The sequence below is a fragment of the Salvelinus sp. IW2-2015 genome, unplaced genomic scaffold (genome assembly GCF_002910315.2).
Source record: "Salvelinus sp. IW2-2015 unplaced genomic scaffold, ASM291031v2 Un_scaffold1379, whole genome shotgun sequence".
In the NCBI taxonomy this organism is placed as follows: domain Eukaryota; kingdom Metazoa; phylum Chordata; class Actinopteri; order Salmoniformes; family Salmonidae; genus Salvelinus; species Salvelinus sp. IW2-2015.
In genome coordinates, this window is record NW_019942869.1 from 167,954 (window position 1) to 189,624 (window position 21,671).

General features: G+C 41.7%; 2 protein-coding genes across 2 annotated transcripts; both read left to right on the forward strand.

Moving 5' to 3' along the window:
- Window positions 1-2,134: 2,134 nt before the first annotated feature.
- Window positions 2,135-10,574, forward strand: LOC112070615 (cyclin-C). Its single transcript, XM_024138043.2, has 12 exons — window positions 2,135-2,275; window positions 2,697-2,803; window positions 7,064-7,148; window positions 7,622-7,691; window positions 7,848-7,899; window positions 8,051-8,106; window positions 9,056-9,091; window positions 9,194-9,285; window positions 9,365-9,432; window positions 9,537-9,616; window positions 9,706-9,824; window positions 9,934-10,574. The coding sequence occupies exons 1-12, from the start codon at window positions 2,244-2,246 to the stop codon at window positions 9,986-9,988; spliced, it is 852 nt and encodes a 283-aa protein (XP_023993811.1). The 5' UTR covers window positions 2,135-2,243; the 3' UTR covers window positions 9,989-10,574.
- A 2,034-nt stretch (window positions 10,575-12,608) lies between these two features.
- Window positions 12,609-19,306, forward strand: LOC112070616 (failed axon connections homolog). Its single transcript, XM_024138044.2, has 6 exons — window positions 12,609-12,955; window positions 15,039-15,174; window positions 15,361-15,557; window positions 15,823-16,040; window positions 16,409-16,525; window positions 18,922-19,306. The coding sequence occupies exons 1-6, from the start codon at window positions 12,696-12,698 to the stop codon at window positions 19,212-19,214; spliced, it is 1,221 nt and encodes a 406-aa protein (XP_023993812.1). The 5' UTR covers window positions 12,609-12,695; the 3' UTR covers window positions 19,215-19,306.
- Window positions 19,307-21,671: the final 2,365 nt, after the last annotated feature.

Consider the following 21,671-nt stretch of genomic DNA (forward strand, 5'->3'; position numbering starts at 1 on the left):
AAAATTTATGACAGGTTTCTTGATTTAACTTAGATTAATTCAGACTATTTTGAGGAAGTGTATAGACGAGTTTGCAAACATCACGAAAATGATGTGGGCAAACCCGTATATAACGTTACACTTCCTCAAAACAGTAGAGGGTGGCCATAAGCCATGCGTTGTTATAATTCTGAATGCTCAGATAGCTAGTAACATGACAAGAAGCTGCAATGTGTGGAATCGCAGGTGGCTCATTTTAGCTAGTTGTATCTTCCTCTTGATACCATGTCTTGTTTTGAGGTGTTTTGACTTATTTCATGTCAATGCTAATATGGCAGATTTGCTAGCTAGCTAACCAAAATGTAAATGATGTACAACATTTTTTTACATTTGCACAATAAGCACAAGAAGTGTAAACATTGGAGACTAAATATAGTTTACATGTTATCAACAATCTAAGCCAACCCAGTCTGTTTTGCCCGTAGTTGCGCAATCTCGTTTTTGTTGCTAAACTACCAACAGTCTTGTCGCTACGCTCAGAGGGATAAACGGTAATATTGCCAAAAACATAACAATGGTCATTATGGTCAAACAGTTCTATTTTTGTTTCACAGACCAGAGGACATTTCTCCAAAAAGTATGATCTTTGTCCCCATGTGCAGTTGCAAACCGTAGTCTGGCTTTTTTATGGAGGTTTTGGAGCAGTGGCTTCTTCCTTACTGAGCGGCCTTTCAGGTTATGTCGATATAGGACTCGTTTTACTGTAGATATAGATACTTTTGTACCTGTTTCCTTCAGCATCTTCACAGATCCTTTGCTGTTGTTCAGGATTGATTTGCACTTTTTGCACCAAAGTACTTTCATCTCTAGGAGACCGAACGCATCTCCTTCCTGAGCTGTATGACGGCTGTGTGGTCCCATGGTATTTATACTTGCATACTATTGTTTGTACAGATGAACGTGGTACCTTCAGGCGTTTGGAAATTGCTCCCAATAAGGAACCAGACTTGTGGAGGTCTGCAATTTGTTTTCTGAGGTCTTGGCTGAGTTCTTTTGATTTTCCAATGATGTCAAGCAAAGAGCACAATGTGTCAAGCAAGAAAGTAGGCCTTGAAATACATCCACAGGTACACCTTCAATTGACTCATATGATGTCAATTAGCCTATCTGAAGCTTCTAAAGCCATGATGTCATTTTCTGGAATTTTCCAAGCTGTTTAAAGGCACAGTCAACTTAGTGTATGTAAACTTCTGACACTAAGAATTGTGATACAGTGAATTATAAGTGAAATAATCTGTCTGTAAACAACTGTTGGAAAATTACTTGTGTCATGCACAAAGTAGATGTCCTAACCGACTTAACAAAACTATAGTTTGTTAACAAAAAATTGTGGAGTGGTTGAAAAACGAGTTTTAATGACTCCAACCTAAGTGTATGTAAAGTTCTGACTTCAACTGTATATGTTGCATTTCGCTACACCCGCAATAACATCTGCTAATCACGTGTTTGTGACCAATAAKATTTGATTTGATTTTAATAGTATTTTTGTCATGAGATGCTGGATTGTTCCCTTCCATACTGCAGTGRTTGATCTAATGCATTCTGGGATTTTCTTTCTTCTTCTGTTATTTAAATGAAGGGGAATATGAATTATTATAGACAACCCACAACATGATCTTACAATATTTCCAGACCACTGTAATTATTTTTWATTGTTTTAGGAGAATGAGTTTTTTAAATGAAATCTTTCAATCTCATGCTGCATGGTATTGGTAGCCATACATGATTTCAGATTAAACATTACTATGGTGATATGTACAATAAATAAGCACTTTGAATGACCTGTATATTGAATTTCATTTAATTAAATTCTTCTTCCTTTATTTCAAATTCAATTCAAATTCTTCTTTCTGTGGAGTGTGAATTCAAATMTAATTCAAATGTAAGAATTGAATTGGAATCAAAGAGCAATTTGCAACTCAATTCATAATCGACCCCAACCCCGATGGTTAGGCAACATCGATACTGTAACAATTGTATATTTACACGCAAAATTAGACAACAAGAGATGTGCGTTTCCCACCCATTTAGCAACCCAGACCCAGCTAAGTGGAACCCAAGCACATCACGCCCCAGTCGCCGTCAGAACAGCATTGAGTGTTGCACWGCAAATTGATTAGCTGACCACTTTCTTTTCTATGTCCCGTCATCTTTCAAAAATAAAGAACATTTAAAATAACATTTTCTACCTCAACTCAAAAGCCATGGCRGGGAACTTCTGGCAGAGCTCGCATTAGTAAGTATTCTGTCCGAACGTGATGTATTAGGACTATGTGTGGGAAAGAAACTCCATTGATTTGGGGCCTAGCTAGAGTTAGCAAGCTAGCTTGRAACCTAACTTCAGCTTTTCCGCCGACTCTAGTCTTATATTATGTCAGTATTAGTGTACCGGACGAACATTTAGTGGTKATTTTTCTTAGTGGTAATTAGCTAGATATGAATGCTGAGATTTATTTGTAGAGCCAGCTAAGTATTTTTGTGCCCRTAGCGAGCTGGCTTGACAGCCGTTAACTTTGTGCGCAGGTCGTCAAGACATTTTTGTGTTATTGTTTATTTCTGACGCACCGCTCTCAGATTTCCTATCAGCAGTTTTGTTGTTATGATACTGTGTGTATGAGAGGGCTTGTTGTGGTTGATTGTCTCCTCTCTTTCACTAGTCTGCAGTGGGTCCTGGACAAGCAGGACCTGATGAAGGAGCGTCAGAAGGACATCAAGTTCATGTCTGAGGAAGACTACTGGAAACTGCAGATCTTCTTTGCCAATGGTATTTCTTCAGACTCATATGCTATGATAAATCTGTGTGGTGGGAGAATGGTTTTACTGTTAGGGAAATGGTACAATGTCGCAACATTAATTACCCTCAAATCTCATTTGACACTACTCCTAGCAATAACCGGCAACAATTACCTATATTTACATTTGAGTCATTTAGCAGGAGCAATTAGGGTTAAGTGCCTTACTCAAGGGCACATGGACAGATTTTTAATCTAGTCTGCTCAAGGATTAGAAGCAGCGACCTTTCGATTATGGGCCCAACGCTCTTAACCGCGAGGCTACTCCTCATACACTACATGACAAAAGCTTGTTGAACATTCATTCCAAATTATGGGCATTAATATGGTGTTGGTCCCCCCTTTGCTACTATAACAGCTTCCACTCTTCTGGGAAGGCTTTCCACTAGATGGTGAAACTAGAGGTCGACCGATTATGATTTTCAACGCCGATACCGATTATTGGAGACCAAAAAAAGCCGATACGATCGGCCTATTTATTTATTTATTTGTAATAATGACATTTGCAACAATACTGAATGAACACTTACTTTAACTTAATATAATACATCAATAAAATCAATTTAGCCTCAAATAAGAATGAACATGTTCAATTGTGTTAAATAATGCAAAAACAAAGTGTTGGAGAAGAAGTAAAATGCAATATGTGACATTAAGAAAGCTAACGTTTAAGTTCCTTGCTCAGAACATGAAGAACATATGAAAGCTGGTGGTTCCTTTTAACATGAGTCTTCAATATTCCCAGGTAAGAAGTTTTAGGTTGTAGTTATTATAGGAATTATAGAACTCTTTCTCTCTATACCATTTGTATTTCATTAACCTTTGACTATTGGATGTTCTTATAGGCACTTTAGTATTGCCAGTGTAACAGTATAGCTTCCGTCCCTCTCCTCGCTCCTACCTGGGCTCGAACCAGGAACACATCGACAACAGCCATCCTCGAAGCAGCGTTACCCATGCAGAGCAAGGGGAACAACTACTCCAAGTCTCAGAGCGAGTGACGTTGAAACGCTATTAGCGCGCACCCTGCTAACTAGCTAGCCATTTCACATCGGTTACACCAGCCTAATCTCGGGAGTTGATAGGCTTGAAGTCATAAACAGCGCAATGCTTGAAGCACAGCGACGAGCTGCTGGCAAAACGCACGAAAGTGCTGTTTGAATGAATGTTTACGAGCCTGCGGGTGCCGACCATCGCTCAGTCAGACTGCTCTATCAAATCATAACTTAATTATAACATAATAACACACAGAAATACGAGCCTAAGGTCATTAATATGGTCGAATCCGGAAACTATCATCTCGAAAACAAAACGTTTATTCTTTCAGTGAAATACGTAACCGTTCAGTATTTATCTAACGAGTGGCATCCATAAGTCTAAATATTCCTGTTACATTGCACAACCTTCAATGTTATGTATAATTACGTAAAATTCTGGCAAATTAGTTCGCAACGAGCCAGGTGGCCCAAACTGTTGCATATACCCTGACTCTGCGTGCAATGAACGCAAGAGAAGTGACACAATTCACCTGTTAGTATTGCCTGCTAACCTGGATTTCTTTTAGCTAAATATGCAGGTTTAAAAATATACTTCTGTGTATTGATTTTAAGAAAGGCATTGATGTTTATGGTTAGGTACAGTCGTGCAACGATTGCTTTTCCGCAAATGCGCTTTTGTTAGATCATCCCGTTTGGCGAAGTTGGCTGTCTTTGTTAGGAAGAAATAGTCTTCACACAGTTTGCAATGAGCTAGGCGGCCCAAACTGCTGCATATACCCTGACTCTGTTGCAAGAGAAGTGACACCATTTTTCAGAGTTAAAATAAATTCATGTTAGTAGGCAATATTAACTAATATAGGGTTTAAAAATATATACTTGTGTATTGATTTTAAGAAAGGCATTGATGTTTATGGTTAGGTACACGTTGGAGCAACGACAGTCCTTTTTGCGAATGCCACCGCATTGATTTAATGCAACACAGGACACGCTGATAAACTAGTAATATCATCAACCATGTGTAGTTAACTAGTATTATGATTGATTGATTTTTATAAGATAAGTTTAATGCTAGCTAGCAACTTACTTGGCTTCTTACTGCATTCGCGTAACAGGCAGGCTCCTCGTGGAGTGCAATGAATACAGGTGGTTAGAGCGTTGGACTAGTTAACCGTAAGGTTCAAGATTGAATCCCCAAGCTGACAAGGTAAAAATCTGTCGTTCTGCACCTGAAAAAGGCAGTTAACCCACCGTTCCTAGGCCGTCATTGAAAATAAGAATGTGTTCTTAACTGACTTTCCTAGTTAAATAAGGTGTAAAAAAACGCACTTCCTCGCATTCTGAGGTTTTGTGGCCTACCACTTTGTTGCTCCTGAAGGTTTCCACTTCACAATAACAGCACTTAAAGTTGTGGGCAGGTCTAGCAGGGAAGAAATTTGACAAACTGACTTGTTGGAAAGGTGTCATCTTATGACGGTGCCGCGTTGAAAGTCACTGAGCACTTCAGTAAGGCCATTCTACTGCCAATGTTTGTCTATGGAGATTGCATGGCTGTGTGCTCGATTTTATACACCTGTCAGAAACGTGTGTAGRTGAAATAGCAGAATTCACTAATTTGAAGGGATGTCCARATACTTTTGTATATACAGTGCATTCAAAGTATTCAGACCCCTTGACTTTTTACACATTTTGTTATGTTACAGCCTTATTCTAAAATGTATTAAATTGTTCTACATACAATACCACATAATGACTAAGCAAAAACAGGTTTTCAGAAATGTTTGCAAGTTTTTATCATTTAAAAAAAACTGATATCACATTGGCAGCGATTACAGCCTCAAGTCTTCTTGGGTATGATGCTACAAGCTTGGGAGTTTTCTCCCATTCTTCTCTGCAGATCCTCTCAAGCTTTGTCCAGTTGGATGGGGAGTGTCGTTGCACAGCTATTTTCAGGTCTCCCCAGAGATGTTTGATCAGGTTCAAGTCCGGGCTCTGGCTGGGCCACTCAAGGACATTCAGTGAATTGTCCTGAGGCCACTCCTGCATTGTCTTGGCTGTGGGCTTAGGGTCATTGTCCTGTTGGAAGGTGAACCTTCACCCCAGTCTGAGGTCCTGAGCCCTCTGGAGCAGATTTTCATRAAGGATCTTTCTGTACTTTGCTCCGTTCATCTTTCCCTCGATCCTGACTAGTCTCCCAGTCCCTGCCGCTGAAAAACATCCCCACAGCATGATGCTGCCACCACCATGTTTCACCGTAGGGATGGTGCCAGGTTTCCTCCAGATGTGACGCTTTGCATTCAGGACAATTGGTTAAATCTTGGCMTCATCAGACCAGAGAATCTTGTTTCTCCTGGTCTGAGGTGCCTTTTGGCAAACTCCAAGCGGGCTGTCATATGCCTTTTACTGAGGAGTGGCTTCAGTCTTGCGACTCTACCATAAATGCCTGAGTGGTGGAGTGCTGCAGAGATGGTTGTCCTTCTGAAAGGTTCGCCCATCTCCATGGAGGAACTCTGGAGCACTGTCAGAGTGACCATCGAGATCTTGGTCACCTCCCTGACCAAGGCCCTTCTCCCCCAATTGCTCAGTTTGGCCAGCTCTAGGAAGTCTTGGTGGTTCCAAACTTATTCCATTTTAGAATGATGAGGCCACTGTTCTTGGGGACCTTCAATGCAGCAGACCTTTTTTGGTACCATTCCCCAAATCTGTGCCTTGACACAATCCTGTCTTGGAGTTCTACGGACAATTCTTTCGACCTAATGGCTGGGTTTTTGCTCTAACATGCACTGTCAACTGTGGGACCTTATATAGACAGGTGTGTGCCTTTCCAAATCATGTCCAATCAATTGAATTTACCACAGATGGACTCCAATCAAGTTGTAGAAATGTCTCAAGGATGATCAATGGAAACAGGATGCACCTGAGCTCAATTTCGAGTCTCATAGCAAAGGGTCTGAATACTTATGTAAATAAGGCATTTCTGTTTTTTTTATTTTTAATAGATTTGCTAAAAAAATCTAAACCTGTTTTTGCTTTGTCATTATGGGCTATTGTGTGTAGATTGATGATGGAAATGTTTCATTTAATCTATTTTATAATAAGGCTGTAATGTAACAATGTGGAAAAAGTRGAGMGGTCTGAATACTTTCCGAGTGCACAGTGTCGTGTGTCTTGTAAGGTTGCTGTTTGACGCAATTGAYGTTAGATGTGCTTTGTGTTCGACTAATTGTTCTGTTCCAGTGATCCAGGCACTGGGGGAACACCTGAAGCTCCGCCAGCAGGTCATTGCTACAGCAACCGTCTACTTCAAACGTTTCTATGCCAGGTGCTTATGCCATTTTCATGACAACAACACTGTGTTCTATTCATCAGCGAATTATAAATGGCACTAGGGGAGCATTGTATAATATCTACAGTGCCACCACATGCGCCTAAATATTTTGCTGTGCGACCTGGAATTTTAATTTAGGAGCACCAGGGCGCCTAGAAAAAAATCTCCCAGATGATAATTGTTGGAATTATTATTTCACTGTACCGCAGCCCTTGAATTCCATGGAGAATACACTGAGTGCAGTTTTTCACCGTCATGCTTTACCCATTTACTACAAAGAAAACTACTTGTAACTTCAAATATTTTTAATTGTGCTCCTACATTTCTTTGTGTGCTCCTACATTTTTCAACTTTCAGCTCCCTGTAATTTATTTATTTATTTTTAAACGGTCAGCGTAGAGCCCTGAGCTTGTTCCAAATCTCTTTCTATCTCTCCCCCTCTCTCTCTCTTATTTCTTCCTCTGCAGGTACTCCCTGAAGAGTATAGACCCAGTGCTCATGGCTCCTACATGTGTGTTCCTYGCCTCCAAAGTGGAGGTATATATGGCCTGACATCCCACTGCCTTTCCAGTTTTCATAGTCTGTGTGGGAGTAGGGATAGGGTTAACTGCTCTGTAACATAGTCTTTGATAGTGCACCCCACCCTACTCCATGACAGCATCCTCAAAGCCCTTCTGTTACTYTCTCTTCCAGGAATTTGGTGTTGTTTCAAACACTCGTCTGATCTCMGCAGCTACGTCTGTGTGTAAGTAAGGAGACACGAAGCGTTTCCATTTAGATATGATCTTATATTGAACATGACAAATACACTCTTGCTGTGGTACAAAGGCTACATTCATTCTGATGGGTTGCATTCATTTGATGTKAAATCTAACAAGTGTTTTTGTTTTGTACAGTAAAAACAAGATTTTCCTATGCCTTCCCAAAGGAGTTCCCTTACAGAATGAACCATGTAAGTCTGACCTAATCTTGCTGTTGAAATCATTTAGGATGTGCCGTATGAACAGTTCTTAGGCTAAACAATGTAGTATTTATTATAAAGTTAAATGATTGAATATAATTAATTGTTGTGGCTAGATGTTACGATCATGTTGCATTGTGGTGGGACCGATCCCTGAGGCAACACACTCACTATATTGTGGAATCTTTATACTTAAGCAATATGGTCCGAGGTGGTGTGGTATATGGCCAAAAAGGCTGTTCTTAAGCACGACACAACACGGAGTGCCTGTATACAGCCCTTAGCCGTGGATTATTGGCCATATACCACAAACCCTGGAGGTGCCTTACTGCTATTATAAACTGGTTACCAATGTAATTAGAACAGTAAAAAGTGATGTTTAGTTATACCCGTGTTATACGGTCTGATATACCACGTCTTTCAGCCAAACAGCATTGAGAGCTCGAACCACCCAATTTATACACCAGTCCTTTACGTTGTGTGTTGTAGTTAGGTATCAGTATGTTGGCGTCTACGGAGATGCCACATTCCACAACTAGTGTTCGCAAGCCTATGGCAAAWCTCCCATCGCCATGGGAGGTGATTTTGACCGTGGTCGGTTGCCTCCCCTCACCGGGGCGTATCTATCGCTGTGGCGCTAAGTGGAATACGATTGCAGCGCCGGTTATTTATCTACTGATTCCACGGAGTTGCCAGGACCACGTTGGGGCTGTCCTAACACCTTGTAGACAATTATTGATTCTCTGGTGGTGTGGCGCAATGAAGGAGGTGATTATTCACACTGTAGGGGTTCAGTTAGCAGAATGTTGTTATTCCCAGATACTGGAAATATTCCCAGATACTTCCCAGATAATAGAGAGAAAAGGGATACAAGTTGAGACTATGACACTGATATATTTACTAAACTGAGTTTGTACTTCATTTGCTTTCCTCATTACAGATATTAGAATGTGAGTTCTACCTACTAGAGCTCATGGTAAGTATAGAAGGTTTTGTCTCTGTCACAGTACATTCAATGCTAGATGTCATCCATTTGTTGGATGGATGGATTCATTAATTGATTTCATYCATGTTCCAGGACTGCTGTTTGATAGTATACCACCCCTACAGACCCCTGCTGCAGTATGTGCAGGACATGGGGCAGGAGGACATGCTACTGCCATTGGCCTGGTATGTGTTTTTTTTTTTTTGCGGGAACATGTATTGATTTGATATGAGAATATTGAAACACTGTCTTATTTCTCTATAGGAGAGTCGTGAATGACACGTATAGGACAGACCTCTGTTTACTCTACCCTCCCTTCATGATCGCACTAGGTAAGACACCCCGTCAGGCCTCTCACATTTCCTACTAGTAGATATTCAGCTCAATAAAATATAGGTGAGGTGTTASACACACATTCTTCCCCCTGCATCCACAGCATGTCTGCATGTTGCCTGTGTGGTGCAGCAGAAAGACGCCAGGCAGTGGTTTGCTGAGCTCTCTGTCGACATGGAGAAGGTACGGCCACACAAAACAAATGGCATATTAATACATCAATCGGAGGGGAAAGCTGATTGTCTGTGCGGTAACGTATGTGCTCTGCTCAGATCCTGGAGATCATCCGAGTCATCCTGAAGCTGTACGACCAGTGGAAGAATTTTGACGACAGGAAGGAAATGGCTGTAGTGCTCAACAAGATGCCTAAACCCAAGCCGCCTCCCAACAGGTACAGAGATCTATCCTAATCTCACCTTAGTGTTCCACCTATGTACTGTTAACATGACCCATTCACTTCCTGTCTCAACTAACTGTTTTCTGTTTTGTTTGTGTACCAGTGAGAATGACCAGAGCTCCAGTGGGAACCAGAATAACTCTTACATCCTGTCATAGACAWTGGGATGTCCACCTCGGCTCATGTATGATAACTCATCAGAGAGATGGRCACAGGAATGCTGGCATTAGCCAATCGGCGGCAGCAGTCCTGTGTTTCCATCCCTCAACAGTTAAAGGGCGCGTTCCTGTGCCCAGGTGTTGCTGACGCATGGCAGATCTTACAACACCTGGATAGGTATTTTACGTATCAGCTTAACCACATGTTATAGCAATATAGTGCCCGACCGGCACAGTTGATGACTTCGTTCGCAACCATTGGTTGATGCATTCAACGTCTGAGCAGGGGAARGCGACCAAAACCTTATGGACCTAACTGTGAGAAACAGGAGGATGTAGTGAGGGAGGGGGGGGACTACTATGAGTTGTGATGATCCTGACTTCCTTGAACACTCTCGGGGAACAATCATATAATATGGAGCTCCGTGGGACCAGAGAACTTGATCATTAGTGATTGTGATATGTGAGTGGCCCATTTGGCAGTGTCTTCATTCCTCAGGGAGAATAGTAGTACTTTTTACTGGTATCGCTAAGATGATTGGACCCTGTACTGTTTGAGATGCGTTCTGAAAGGATGTAAGGCTGTTCGATTGTGTGACCCGATTGGATGTCCTGTTATCTAAGGTCTACGTTGATTGGTTACAGAGCTTAGCAGGTGAAGTCATGGGGGAGAATGGAATTTATGGGGGTATACCCGCTAGATTCAAGTGTCTTCATTACCTGTTATATCTCCAGCCTTTGTAAATAGCTTTACTCATGTCTTTCATTTCATCTTTTGTGTTTTGCTTGATTGGGCAAATTTGCTTGGGTAGAAATCATGAAATGTATTTGCTGTCTGCTTCAAGTAAAACTGCTCAAATGTGTTTACTATCATGATATAATTAGCRTGCAACAAAAACGTTTTATTTTTTATTCTGCTTTTTTTATGTGGAGAATTGTTAGGACCACATTTTTGGTGGGGAAGGCAGGTGGATRTTTAGCTGTGTGTTCTTGATTGCATATTAAATCAGTCCTACACAAGCCAGGGTCCAATGTTTTCTGTCTGCATGTACCATGTATTTAATCAAATTGAATTGTCACAATACCTTTGTGTGCATATTTACTTGTAGATATTGATATATTTTCTGTACAATAATACAGTGGGAGGTGTGTGTGTGTGGTTGTGGTTGTTTCTCTTGGTTTCTGTGATATGTACGTGTTAATCTGTGTCCAGAACTGGGTGCTTGAATGCCTTACAAAATAAGCTGTTTATCAAGGTAATAAGACTTATGAGCACACTGTGTCCTATTGCAGGGAAGTGATGTTTTTTGATTTTTTCGGGGGGGATTTTAGTGGTCCCTTTGGGTGCATCCCAATAGTCTGAAGTGAATTCCTCTCCTTGTTATTGGTTGCTTCATATACACTGATGCGAAAAGAAAATCTAGKTGAAATCAGACTGTTGGTGGTTGTGCTCCATATTACTTTCACATACCGGCTGTTTGCAAGTCATTAAAGATAAAGGAGAGAGAGGATCCAGCTTTTAGACTATTGAGTTACAGTCTTTTGCCTCAGAGTTCCCTTCCCCTCTACAGGCTCCATCATTTATCAAATGTGTTTACTTGACTGACTGGGATTAGCCTACTAAGGTGTTGCCCCCTGTCTCTATAGATACACAACATGAAAATGTGTGGTTTATCAAGTATTGGCTATTACTTGAACTGTATTTCTTTTTGAAAATATTTTGTGGTAATAAAATGAATATTGCAGTAACCAAATGGGTTGATGCAGCTATAGCTCCTTCTTTGCACGACTGAATGTTTTATATTATTTGTATTTCAGGGGCGTTCAGCTGTTGCCTGACGCATGACAATCCTGACCGACCCATTATCGTTTCGCTTCACTTCACTCAAAATATTCAAATCAAAGTTTATTGATCGCTACARATATTTGCAGATATTATCGTAGGTGCAGCGTAATGCTTGTTTCTAGCTCCTAAAGTGAAGTCATGCAAAACAATACAGACATAATCCAAAAATAAATWAATTAATCGGTATAGCGAAACAGACTAGAAACTCGCGAGACTTCAGGATGGTTCTAGGCCTACGATACGAGGCTAACTCAGTTGTATAAGCTACCAATTCTAGCCCTACATTCTAGTGTTGCCTGGATTTAATTTTGTAATGGTCTAAAWGTTTCTAGAACTACTGATCATCTTGCAACAAATAAAAGTCATAGGCTACACCACCATGCAATAGTTAGGCCTATATGACTAGTGCGATATGTTGTGGTAAGGAGAGTTAATGTAAAGGAGAGTTAATGTAGAGTCGTTACGTATTAGTGTTACCAAAGCTGCAAAGCAGACATGTATATTATAAAGTTTATGGGAACGGTATTTTTTTTTTTTTAAGTAGCCTATGCAATTAGCCTACATTGAAGATGCCAGGAAATTGAGTAGCCTACGCTATTGCCCAACTGATCGCAAAAACAGAGTTTCAAAGGTACAGCTATCGTGACGTCACTCATCCGCGGCAGAGTGAGAGAGCAGCGACGATCGGCTGCGGAGGATACCGACCCCGCAGCGGGGACGGGACAACCGCCAGGCGAGATGGCCCCTATCCCTTTCTTCCTTGCATCCCGCATCGCAACGACCCCTTGGCACGCATGAAGCCCCCGTTGATGAAGCCAAAACCGGCCAAAGCAAGGCAGAAAAAGGCCACTGAGAGAGAGAATGTACTGGCGCGTCGGGTTCGCCTGGACGCGCTCGTTTGTGGTTGATCTTGGACGGAACCAGAGCTTCTCCTTCGGCTTGTGCGGCTCCAATGAGCAGCTCTCGTTGTATGGGTACATCATRGCCTACCCTCTGCAGGACTACGGCGGGATCATGCCGCTCCTTGGGTCGGACTCGTGGTGGCGGAAAACGCTCTATCTGACCGGGGGCGCTCTGCTTGCCGCCGCTGCCTATCTACTGCACGAGCTGCTCGCCATCAGGTAGGGTTCCAAAAATGAATCCAGCCTAACGGCCCGTGTCCGCTTGAAGGAGATTCCATGTTTAGTCGCGTTATGGAAAGAAAATAAATTAACCAATGAATCACGCAAATGTTATGCCTCTTCGTATTCCAGTGATTGTGGCTATTAGGCCTAGATGTCAAATTAAAACCATCCATTGATTTGTTCATATGTAGCGTGAAGCCTGGTATTTGAGATATTTGTGTGTAAATACAATAACATCATTTTCATTGCTGCAAAGGTTGACTCTTATTTATTTACGATTTCTCAAGGGCATGGGATGATAGGGCATGTGATATTGGCTAGATGGCTGTACCCAAGCCAAACATGTCTTCTCGTTTTCTGTCGAGTCGAGTCTTGCAGTATAGAAAAACATTGCGGTTGTGATAGAATGACCTTTACTAACCTCGCACTTGAGAGAAGTATACAGCTAAAAGCCAGGCCCGAATATGTATTAGCTAACAGGAATTGACCATCTGTGACCGAAAACTGCAGCTTCGCAGTAGAATCCCTAGATTTTAGCTGAAATATTGTCTGGGGGAATTGAGTTTGGTCGCTGCGGTCCTTAAAYAACATATCGGGTTACCTGCAGCGATAACCCCAAGGCCTACTCAGCTAGATAAACACATTCTTACAGAGATGGATGCAGGATTCGATTTGAATTGACTTCACACTACACCAATAGGAATCATTGTGGCCTAAAGCTTGTTGTTGTATACACAAAAGGGCATTTTGATTGACTGTCTTGTTTTTTTTACATGTGGCTAGCACTGTGTGTGTTTTCTCATAGCTCTTCTTTTTACTCCGCCTGTACTCTATCTTAGAGACCCGTTTTAAATCGATCTCTAAGTAGTTACTGTCTAATTTACTTTCCCTATATGTCATTACACCGAAGTGATTTGCATTCTATAGATAACTGGATCAATACGTTTGTTTTTTGAGGTATGTGGGCATTTCAGCACCACCGCTAAATGGACAGCTCCTCAGTATTTCAGAACATGCAGTCCTAGTGTTTCAGCGCCTTCAAAGTAGTAGACTACCGGTAAACAACTCCCTTTCAACTATTTTCAATTAATAAGGCCCCTATTTGTGACTATGTTGGTCAGTACGAACGTGTAATAGGATCAGCTACAGTGACCATGATAATGTATTGCAATATTTCAGTTGGTTGTGTCCTACTCGTTTTGACATTGTAGTGTCCCGGTGGCAATGGCGCCCTTGCCCGAGGAAAGTTTCAGCATGGGTCTTGTGCAAAGTTCTCTGTGATAGATAGCTGTAAAACGGGATCTACTGTAGCACATGAGATTGTTGTGTAAGATCTAAGAACATTTCCTTGATTATTTTCAAAGTACAATTTGATCATTAGCCTATAATCGACTCCAGATATATGTAAAAGCTTGGAAGTGTCATGTGTGCACTATAGCCTACTAGGGGATCCTGATATCCAGAGATTCTAAAATAATGTACAGTGTGTTTGAATTGGGACATAATTTCCACTAATTTAATATGAGGATGGCCTTGCTACTTCGGAGTTGAGGGTTTAATTCCCACACATTTATTTTTTGATTTCCAATTGGTAGTTGCAGTCTTGAACTATCTCCCGTATGGACTCGGGAGAGGCGAATTTCGAGAGCCATGTGTCCTCCAAAACACGACCCGCCAAGCCGGACTGCTCGCTTTACCCGGAAGCCAGCCGCACCAATGTGTCGTAGGAAACACCATACAGCTGGCGACCAAAGTCAGCGTGCATGTGCCCGGCCTGCCACAAGGAGTTGTGCGATGGGACAAGGACATCCCAGCTGGCCAAACCCTCCCCTAACCCAGACAACGCTGGGCCAGTTGCCTCATGGGTGTCGCGGCRGCGACACAGCCTGGGATCGAACCCGGGTCTGTAGTGTCGCCTCTAGCCCTGTGATGTAGTGCCTTTGACCSCTGCGCCACTCGGGAGGCCTGCACACATATTTAATGAATATATGCACTAACCGTAAGTTGCTTTCAATAAAATGTATAAGAATGAGTCATTAGAATGTGGAGCTCAAACTGCCTTGCTCTGGCTGGTTCATAGGAAAGAACAGGAGCTGAACTCTAAAGATACCATCATCCTCCACCAGTTCTCCAGGCCAAAGAGTGGTGTCCCATCTCTCTCCCCCTTCTGCCTCAAGATGGAGACCTACCTGCGCATGGTGGACCTGCCCTACCAGGTGTGTTTGTGTGCGAGAGAGAGAGAGATGGGGAGGGGGAGAGAGACAGAGAAAGAGAGAGCGATGTTTTGGTTGGTGCTTAGTTGAATTATTTGATGTAAGATTGTGTCATTTTCTATTGAAGAGTAACTGACCATTGAAATTCCTTCTTCCTCTTTCCTTTCTCTCTCTCCCTCTGTCATGCAGAACTACTTTGATGGGAAGCTGTCTCCCCAGGGGAAGATGCCATGGATAGAGTACAACCAGGAGCAGGTGTCTGGTACAGAGTTTATCATCGACTTCCTGGAGGAGAAGCTGGGCGTGAGCCTCAACAAGAACCTCAGTCCCCCGGAGAAGGCTGTGTCCCAGGCTGTCACCAAGATGGTGGAGGAACACTTCTACTGGTGAGACACTTCCTGACACTACAGCAAGACATCCACTAGATGCTGCTCTGTTGGGAGACCTAATTTATTTGATACTGAGGGATAGGATGATAAACTAGTGAATGTGATTGCGTCGCAAACCATTACATCTGTCCCTTGAAACTCACAACCCTGGTGTTGCAAACTCCATGCTCCAACCAACTGTGCCATCGGGACCACACTTTATCAGCGTATGGATTTGAGATACTGTTGACCTAACGAACATCACGTCTGTGTGTGATGACAGGACCATAGCGTACTGTCAGTGGGTGGACAACCTGGAGGAGACCCAGAAGATGCTGGCAGTGAGTGGGCCACTGAGTGACCTACTCAAGTGGATCCTGAGTCGCCTGACTGGCAGCATTGTGAAGAGGGAGATGTACGGCCACGGGATTGGACGATTCACCAAGGAGGAGGTCTACTCTCTAATGGAGAAGGACATGCGGACGCTGGCCACCCTACTCGGTAGGGTGAGGGTATACTGTAGATAATCATTAAAATCACAATCCTACAGATCATCATCCCCATCTCATTTCACAAGGTACAGTCTGCAGCCTTAGAAGCCTTGTTAATCTCATAACAGGGCTACGGCCAGCTGTAGGTTCCATTGTGGTTTAATTAAGTTACTTGGGTTTACAGTACTATGGCCAGTTTCAAGTGCTTAAAGGAGCAGCCTTTTTATAACAAGATACATTGTACAATTCTGTCCTCTTCTGGAGAAAGTAGGATACTACACCATGAGGACTTATTTCCAGTCAAAATTTTACCCCCATGTCCCTTGTTTCCATACAACATTTTTCTCCCCCCCTGATTCTTGGTATTTTTCTGGGTAGGTGATAAGAAGTACCTGATGGGTCCTAAGCTGTCTATGGTGGATGCCACTGTGTTCAGCCATCTAGCCCCTGCCATGTGGACCCTGCCGGGCACAAGGCCAGAGCAACTCATCAAAGGTGAGTTTCACCAACAAGCCACATTGCGTGTCATGGTTAACATTACTCCCCAGAAAGGGCCTACATGGGTTCCAAAAAATAAATAAATAGCAAGTTAGGGCAACAGTGAGGGCAATCACCCTACTTAAAAAGAAAGATAAGGAACCATTGTCATGCAGATCTTACCGCCCAATATTCCTCTTGAATGTGGATTACAAAATCATTGCTAAAGTATTGGCTTTTCGCATATAAACAGTAATACAAAAGTTGATTCACTCAYATCAAACTCAGATCAAACAATCTCTGCCATTTTTTCAATATAATCCGTCATACTAAAAACTTGAACGCTCCAAAAGTGTCAGTATCATTAGATGCTGAAAAYGCATTTGATAGGGTGGGATGGGCATATTTGGTGGCTGTCTTCAAAGCGTTTTGTTTTGGTCCGGTATTTATCTCCTGGATTGAGCTATTGTACAAATCCCCCAAAGCAGCGTGACAGGGATGACCTTTGTCTAGTTATTGTCTTTAGCCACAGAACCCCTAGCATCAATTTGAACTCATGGCTCAATCCGGGGCATAGAGATTGGTGGAGATCAACATGTGATATCATTGTATGCAGATTACATTTTACTTTATTTATCTGAACCACAACATTCTCTGTCATTTATTTTACTTCTGTTAGACACGTGTGGTGCTGTGTCAGGATTCAAAGCGAATTGGGAGAAAATTGATATAATGCCCATTTCAAATGATGATTTCTCAAGTTTAGAAAGTACATTTTAAAATGAACAAAGATGCATATGACATACCTAGGTGTACTGATACCATGCAATCAGGAGGAGGCATATAAAATCAAGTATTTTATTTTACTAGATAAGATTGAGTCCAATGTTCAGAGATGGAGATGTCTCTCTATTTCTATGTTAGGTAGGGTCAACATAATCAAAATGAATYTATTACCAAGGTTGATGTATTTCAGGTCCTGCCAGTTTCAATTCCATCCAACTTTTAAAATAAAATACATGGCCTGCTCTCCAACTTTATTTAGAATGGAAAGACCTCAAGAGTCAAATTGACTGTTTTACACTTACCCTATGAAGCTGGAGGTCTTGGACTACCTCARATGAAAATGTATTACTGGGCTGCACACCTGCGTTCACTTAACAATGGACAGCAGACTATCCTGTGCAGGGAGGAGTATCAAAGCCATAAATGTAAWACCTTAGGATCTAAAATATATTCACTACTTCGGGTCCAAGAAAAAAACGGACAATCCAATGATTCTCAATTCAAAGACCCAATATTGCCAGGCACCTTTATTTGGAACAACCTCCTGTGTTTAATGACAACACCTTTAAGTTCCAAAGTGGCATCATGAATTTTGAACCTTTGTACTATGATGGATCTCTACTTCATTCAATCAACTACAAGACAGATTTGGATTATCCAAGGCCCATTTCTTTAACTTCTMACAACTCAGAAATCGTATTCAATTGCGTCAACAGAATCTGGATGAACCTAAGGCATCTAGCATAGACAAAATACTGAAAGAAGCTGATATGCCAAAGAAGTTGATTTGCCAAGTTATATGAAGGGTTGATTTGAAACTCTATATCTAAAGGACGAAATTGAGGAGAACCCTTGGTCACAGATATGTGCAAATGCTAAAACCTGCTCCTACAACCTAAGACATAAACTACTGCAATTTAAGATAATTCATAGGACTTACTACACTCCTGCCAGAATGCATATAATYCACCCAGAAATGTCACATCTCTGTTGGATATGCAAAAAGCACAAAGGYACCCTATTACATATGCTGTGGTCTTCTGATAAAGGGATACCATTTTGGGATAATGTATGTTCTATCATTTCATTGTGTCTATGAATGTATATCCATCTATCTCCACGATTATGRCTGTTGGGAAATGTAAATATTGATGATCAATATCAGAGAGAGTTTTGTAATCTACGTCTAATTGCTGCAAAGAAAAGTAGAACCATCAATTGGAAGGCCTCATATTTACCCTCAATAACAAAGTGGAGGACTGAACAATCTAGCCACATAACGTTGTATTTTGTATGTTATAAAATTGAAAAAAAACGGAAGTGTTTAAGGAAATTTGGAAATCATATGTTGATCACCTTGGGGAATGTGTTGTATAGTGGGCMTTTTGTTTTTGTGTTGTTTGTGGGGTGATGTGGAAACACATTGTCAAATGTAAAACAAATTCTCAAATGTAAAAAAAAAAAAAAAACGGGAAAAAAACTGTGATGAGGAAGAAACCTTGACAGCAATCAGACTGGAATAGACTCCCTCTTTATTGAATAAAACACACCACATTTTGACCCATTCTCAGCTGAGCTTGTTGACCTTTGCCTTTGTGTTGACCTTTGACCCACCCTATCCGCTCCAGGCGAGCTGATCAACCTGGCCATTTACTGTGAGAGGATCCGCCGGCGCTTCTGGCCCGAGTGGTTTGTTGATCTGGAGGATTTCTGTTACGATGACACCACAGAGGACGACGACTCCCCGTCCAAACTCCAGGACCTGGGGCTGTACTCCCGTACAGACACCTTCCAGGATGAGGCCAGCCCTCCTCACACGCACACACACACAATCTCACCAGACAGTGACCTCACGGGCCACTCGCTCTACGACTCGGACATGGACACAGAGGGCTCTGAGATGGAGCAGCTCAAGTGTTGACTGCCGTATGACACACACACGACACACACACCGCCTGGAGGGGTCTCATTGCCCCCCCCCTCCCCACAACACAGCGCCCTGTACCTGTTGAGCAGGGAATAACTACTGAGGGGCATTTCTGTTGCCAGAGGCTGTTGTTTGTGTTAATGAGTGATGGATTCAGAGATTCTACACACACAATGGGCTGGAGGAAATGAAAGACTGAATATAGATATAAAGGAATAGAGATAGAGGAGTAGAGAAAAAAAGGGAGTAAAATAGGAAGAGAGAGAAAAACAGCCAAAGAGGGATAGACAGAGGTAAAGATAAACCGATGGAGAAAAGAGTTGAGAAAAAGAAAGATCAGGAGTTAATGACGCCATCGCTGAGAAACTCCTCTACCTGGGTGACATCAACGCCTGTTGCCCAGTTTCGCATTGTCGAGTTGTTGTTACCACGGCAACAACGTGGTGTGTGTTACCTGTGTCCCCCAATTTGAGATGCATTGTGTGTTTGACGTACCATGTGTGTTTGACGTACTGACCCCGTGACTTGCGTCRTTGCAAAATATGAATCATTCTATTGATATGTCAGACACTGTTCAGACAAGATGCAGATGAGTGCAGTTTCATATAAATATGTAATCAGATCCCAAATCTGATTTAATATGAGTATACATAGTATAGATAGCCTGCTAATTACATATATGATCCCAATGTCATATAATGCAAATATGTGGTTCTCCCATACAACATCTCAGTGCTTGTTAAATATGACCAAACTACCTGGTGACCCCCAACTAACCCCTTTATGCTGATCTAGGATACGTTTTAGAACTTCTAATTCATCCATTTGTTCCCAGAAGACTGACACTTTTCATCTGCAGTCAGGGCATTGAGTATTTCCTCAACCCTTTATAGAATAGTCTGATGTTATGGGGGAGTTGCAGATATTGTAGATTGTGGGGACATCTCAAAAGTCTAAAGTGGCTTCCTTTCCTCGTCTCCTCTCTATAATCTGCACAGATCTGAAAACATTGGATAGGTGAAAGCAATATGGTGGATGCCTACTGGAACGTTCTTCCACTTGTCCAATTCTTTCATATCAGATGAAGAGGAGGAGAGGAAACTACTGGAGATCCTTAGTTGTGTGTACTTTTAGCCATTGAGAGCAGATGAAACAATCATGTAGAAATAGACTAAATAGACTAGATAGACATGGAGTTGCATGGCTGATAGGTGCCAATGAAAATCACACTTTATCCTGCTGGTTATCTGTTATCTACGTTTCTACGCTGGCCTGTCTTAATGTTTACTGTGATGCAGTGTGTCTGTGCATATGTGTGTACCTCAGGCCAGAGAAAGAGCACATGCAATAGATGAAAAGAACARTTAGGCTTTTGCTCAGCATCTCAGTTTTCATCACATATAGCTGGTGTGTCCACCCCCCTTTAAGAGTGAATCTTATCTAGAAATAGAAGGAAGAGAATGGTCATTGTTGCTTTAAGCATCAATTCACTCTGTGCTAAGCATGAAACCACTACTATAACCCACAGTGTTGGTTGCTAGTCTTACTTAATAGGGCTGTGTGGAACAGTGAAACAGTCTATTCTAATTAGTCTATTTCTAGTGCATGGCTGGTGTGTGTGTGTGTGTGTGTGTGTGTGGTGTGTGTGTGTGTGTGTGTGTGTGTGGTGTGTGTGTGTGTGTGTGTGTGTGGTGTGTGTGGTGTGTGTGTGTGTGTGTGTGTTGTGTGTGTGTGATGGGGCGTAGAGTCATCGTACGTCATGAGTTGATTTCGAGGAGTACAACGTACAGGCATTCAGGCTGGATGATCACAGCTGAGCGTGCACAGTAGTGTACATATAAGATACAGATACATATATAGATACAGACACAGATACAATATAATAGTACATAATACAATACATACTATATCGATACATACATTATAGATACAGATACATATATAGACACAGATACATATAGTGACACAGATACATATATAGATACACGATACATATATAGATACAGATACATATATAGACCACAGAACATATCATATATAGAATACAGATACATATATAGCTACAGATACTCTATAGACACAGTTACAGATACAGATATAGACACAGATACAGACAGAGACACAGATACAGATATAGACACAGTTACAGATATAGATTACAGACACGAGCACAGATACAGATATAGACACAGTTACAGATATAGCACAGACAGAGACACAGACAGATATAGACCAGTTTACAGACAAGATACAGACATGAGACCACAGATATAGAAGTTACAGCTACAGATTAGACACAGTTACAGATCACATAGTTACGGACACAGATACATATATAGACAAAGACACAGATTAAAGATTATAGACACAGATACTGATATTGATCCAGATATAGACACAGATAACATATATACACTGTGAAGGAACGACCGAGATGGCACACGATATCTG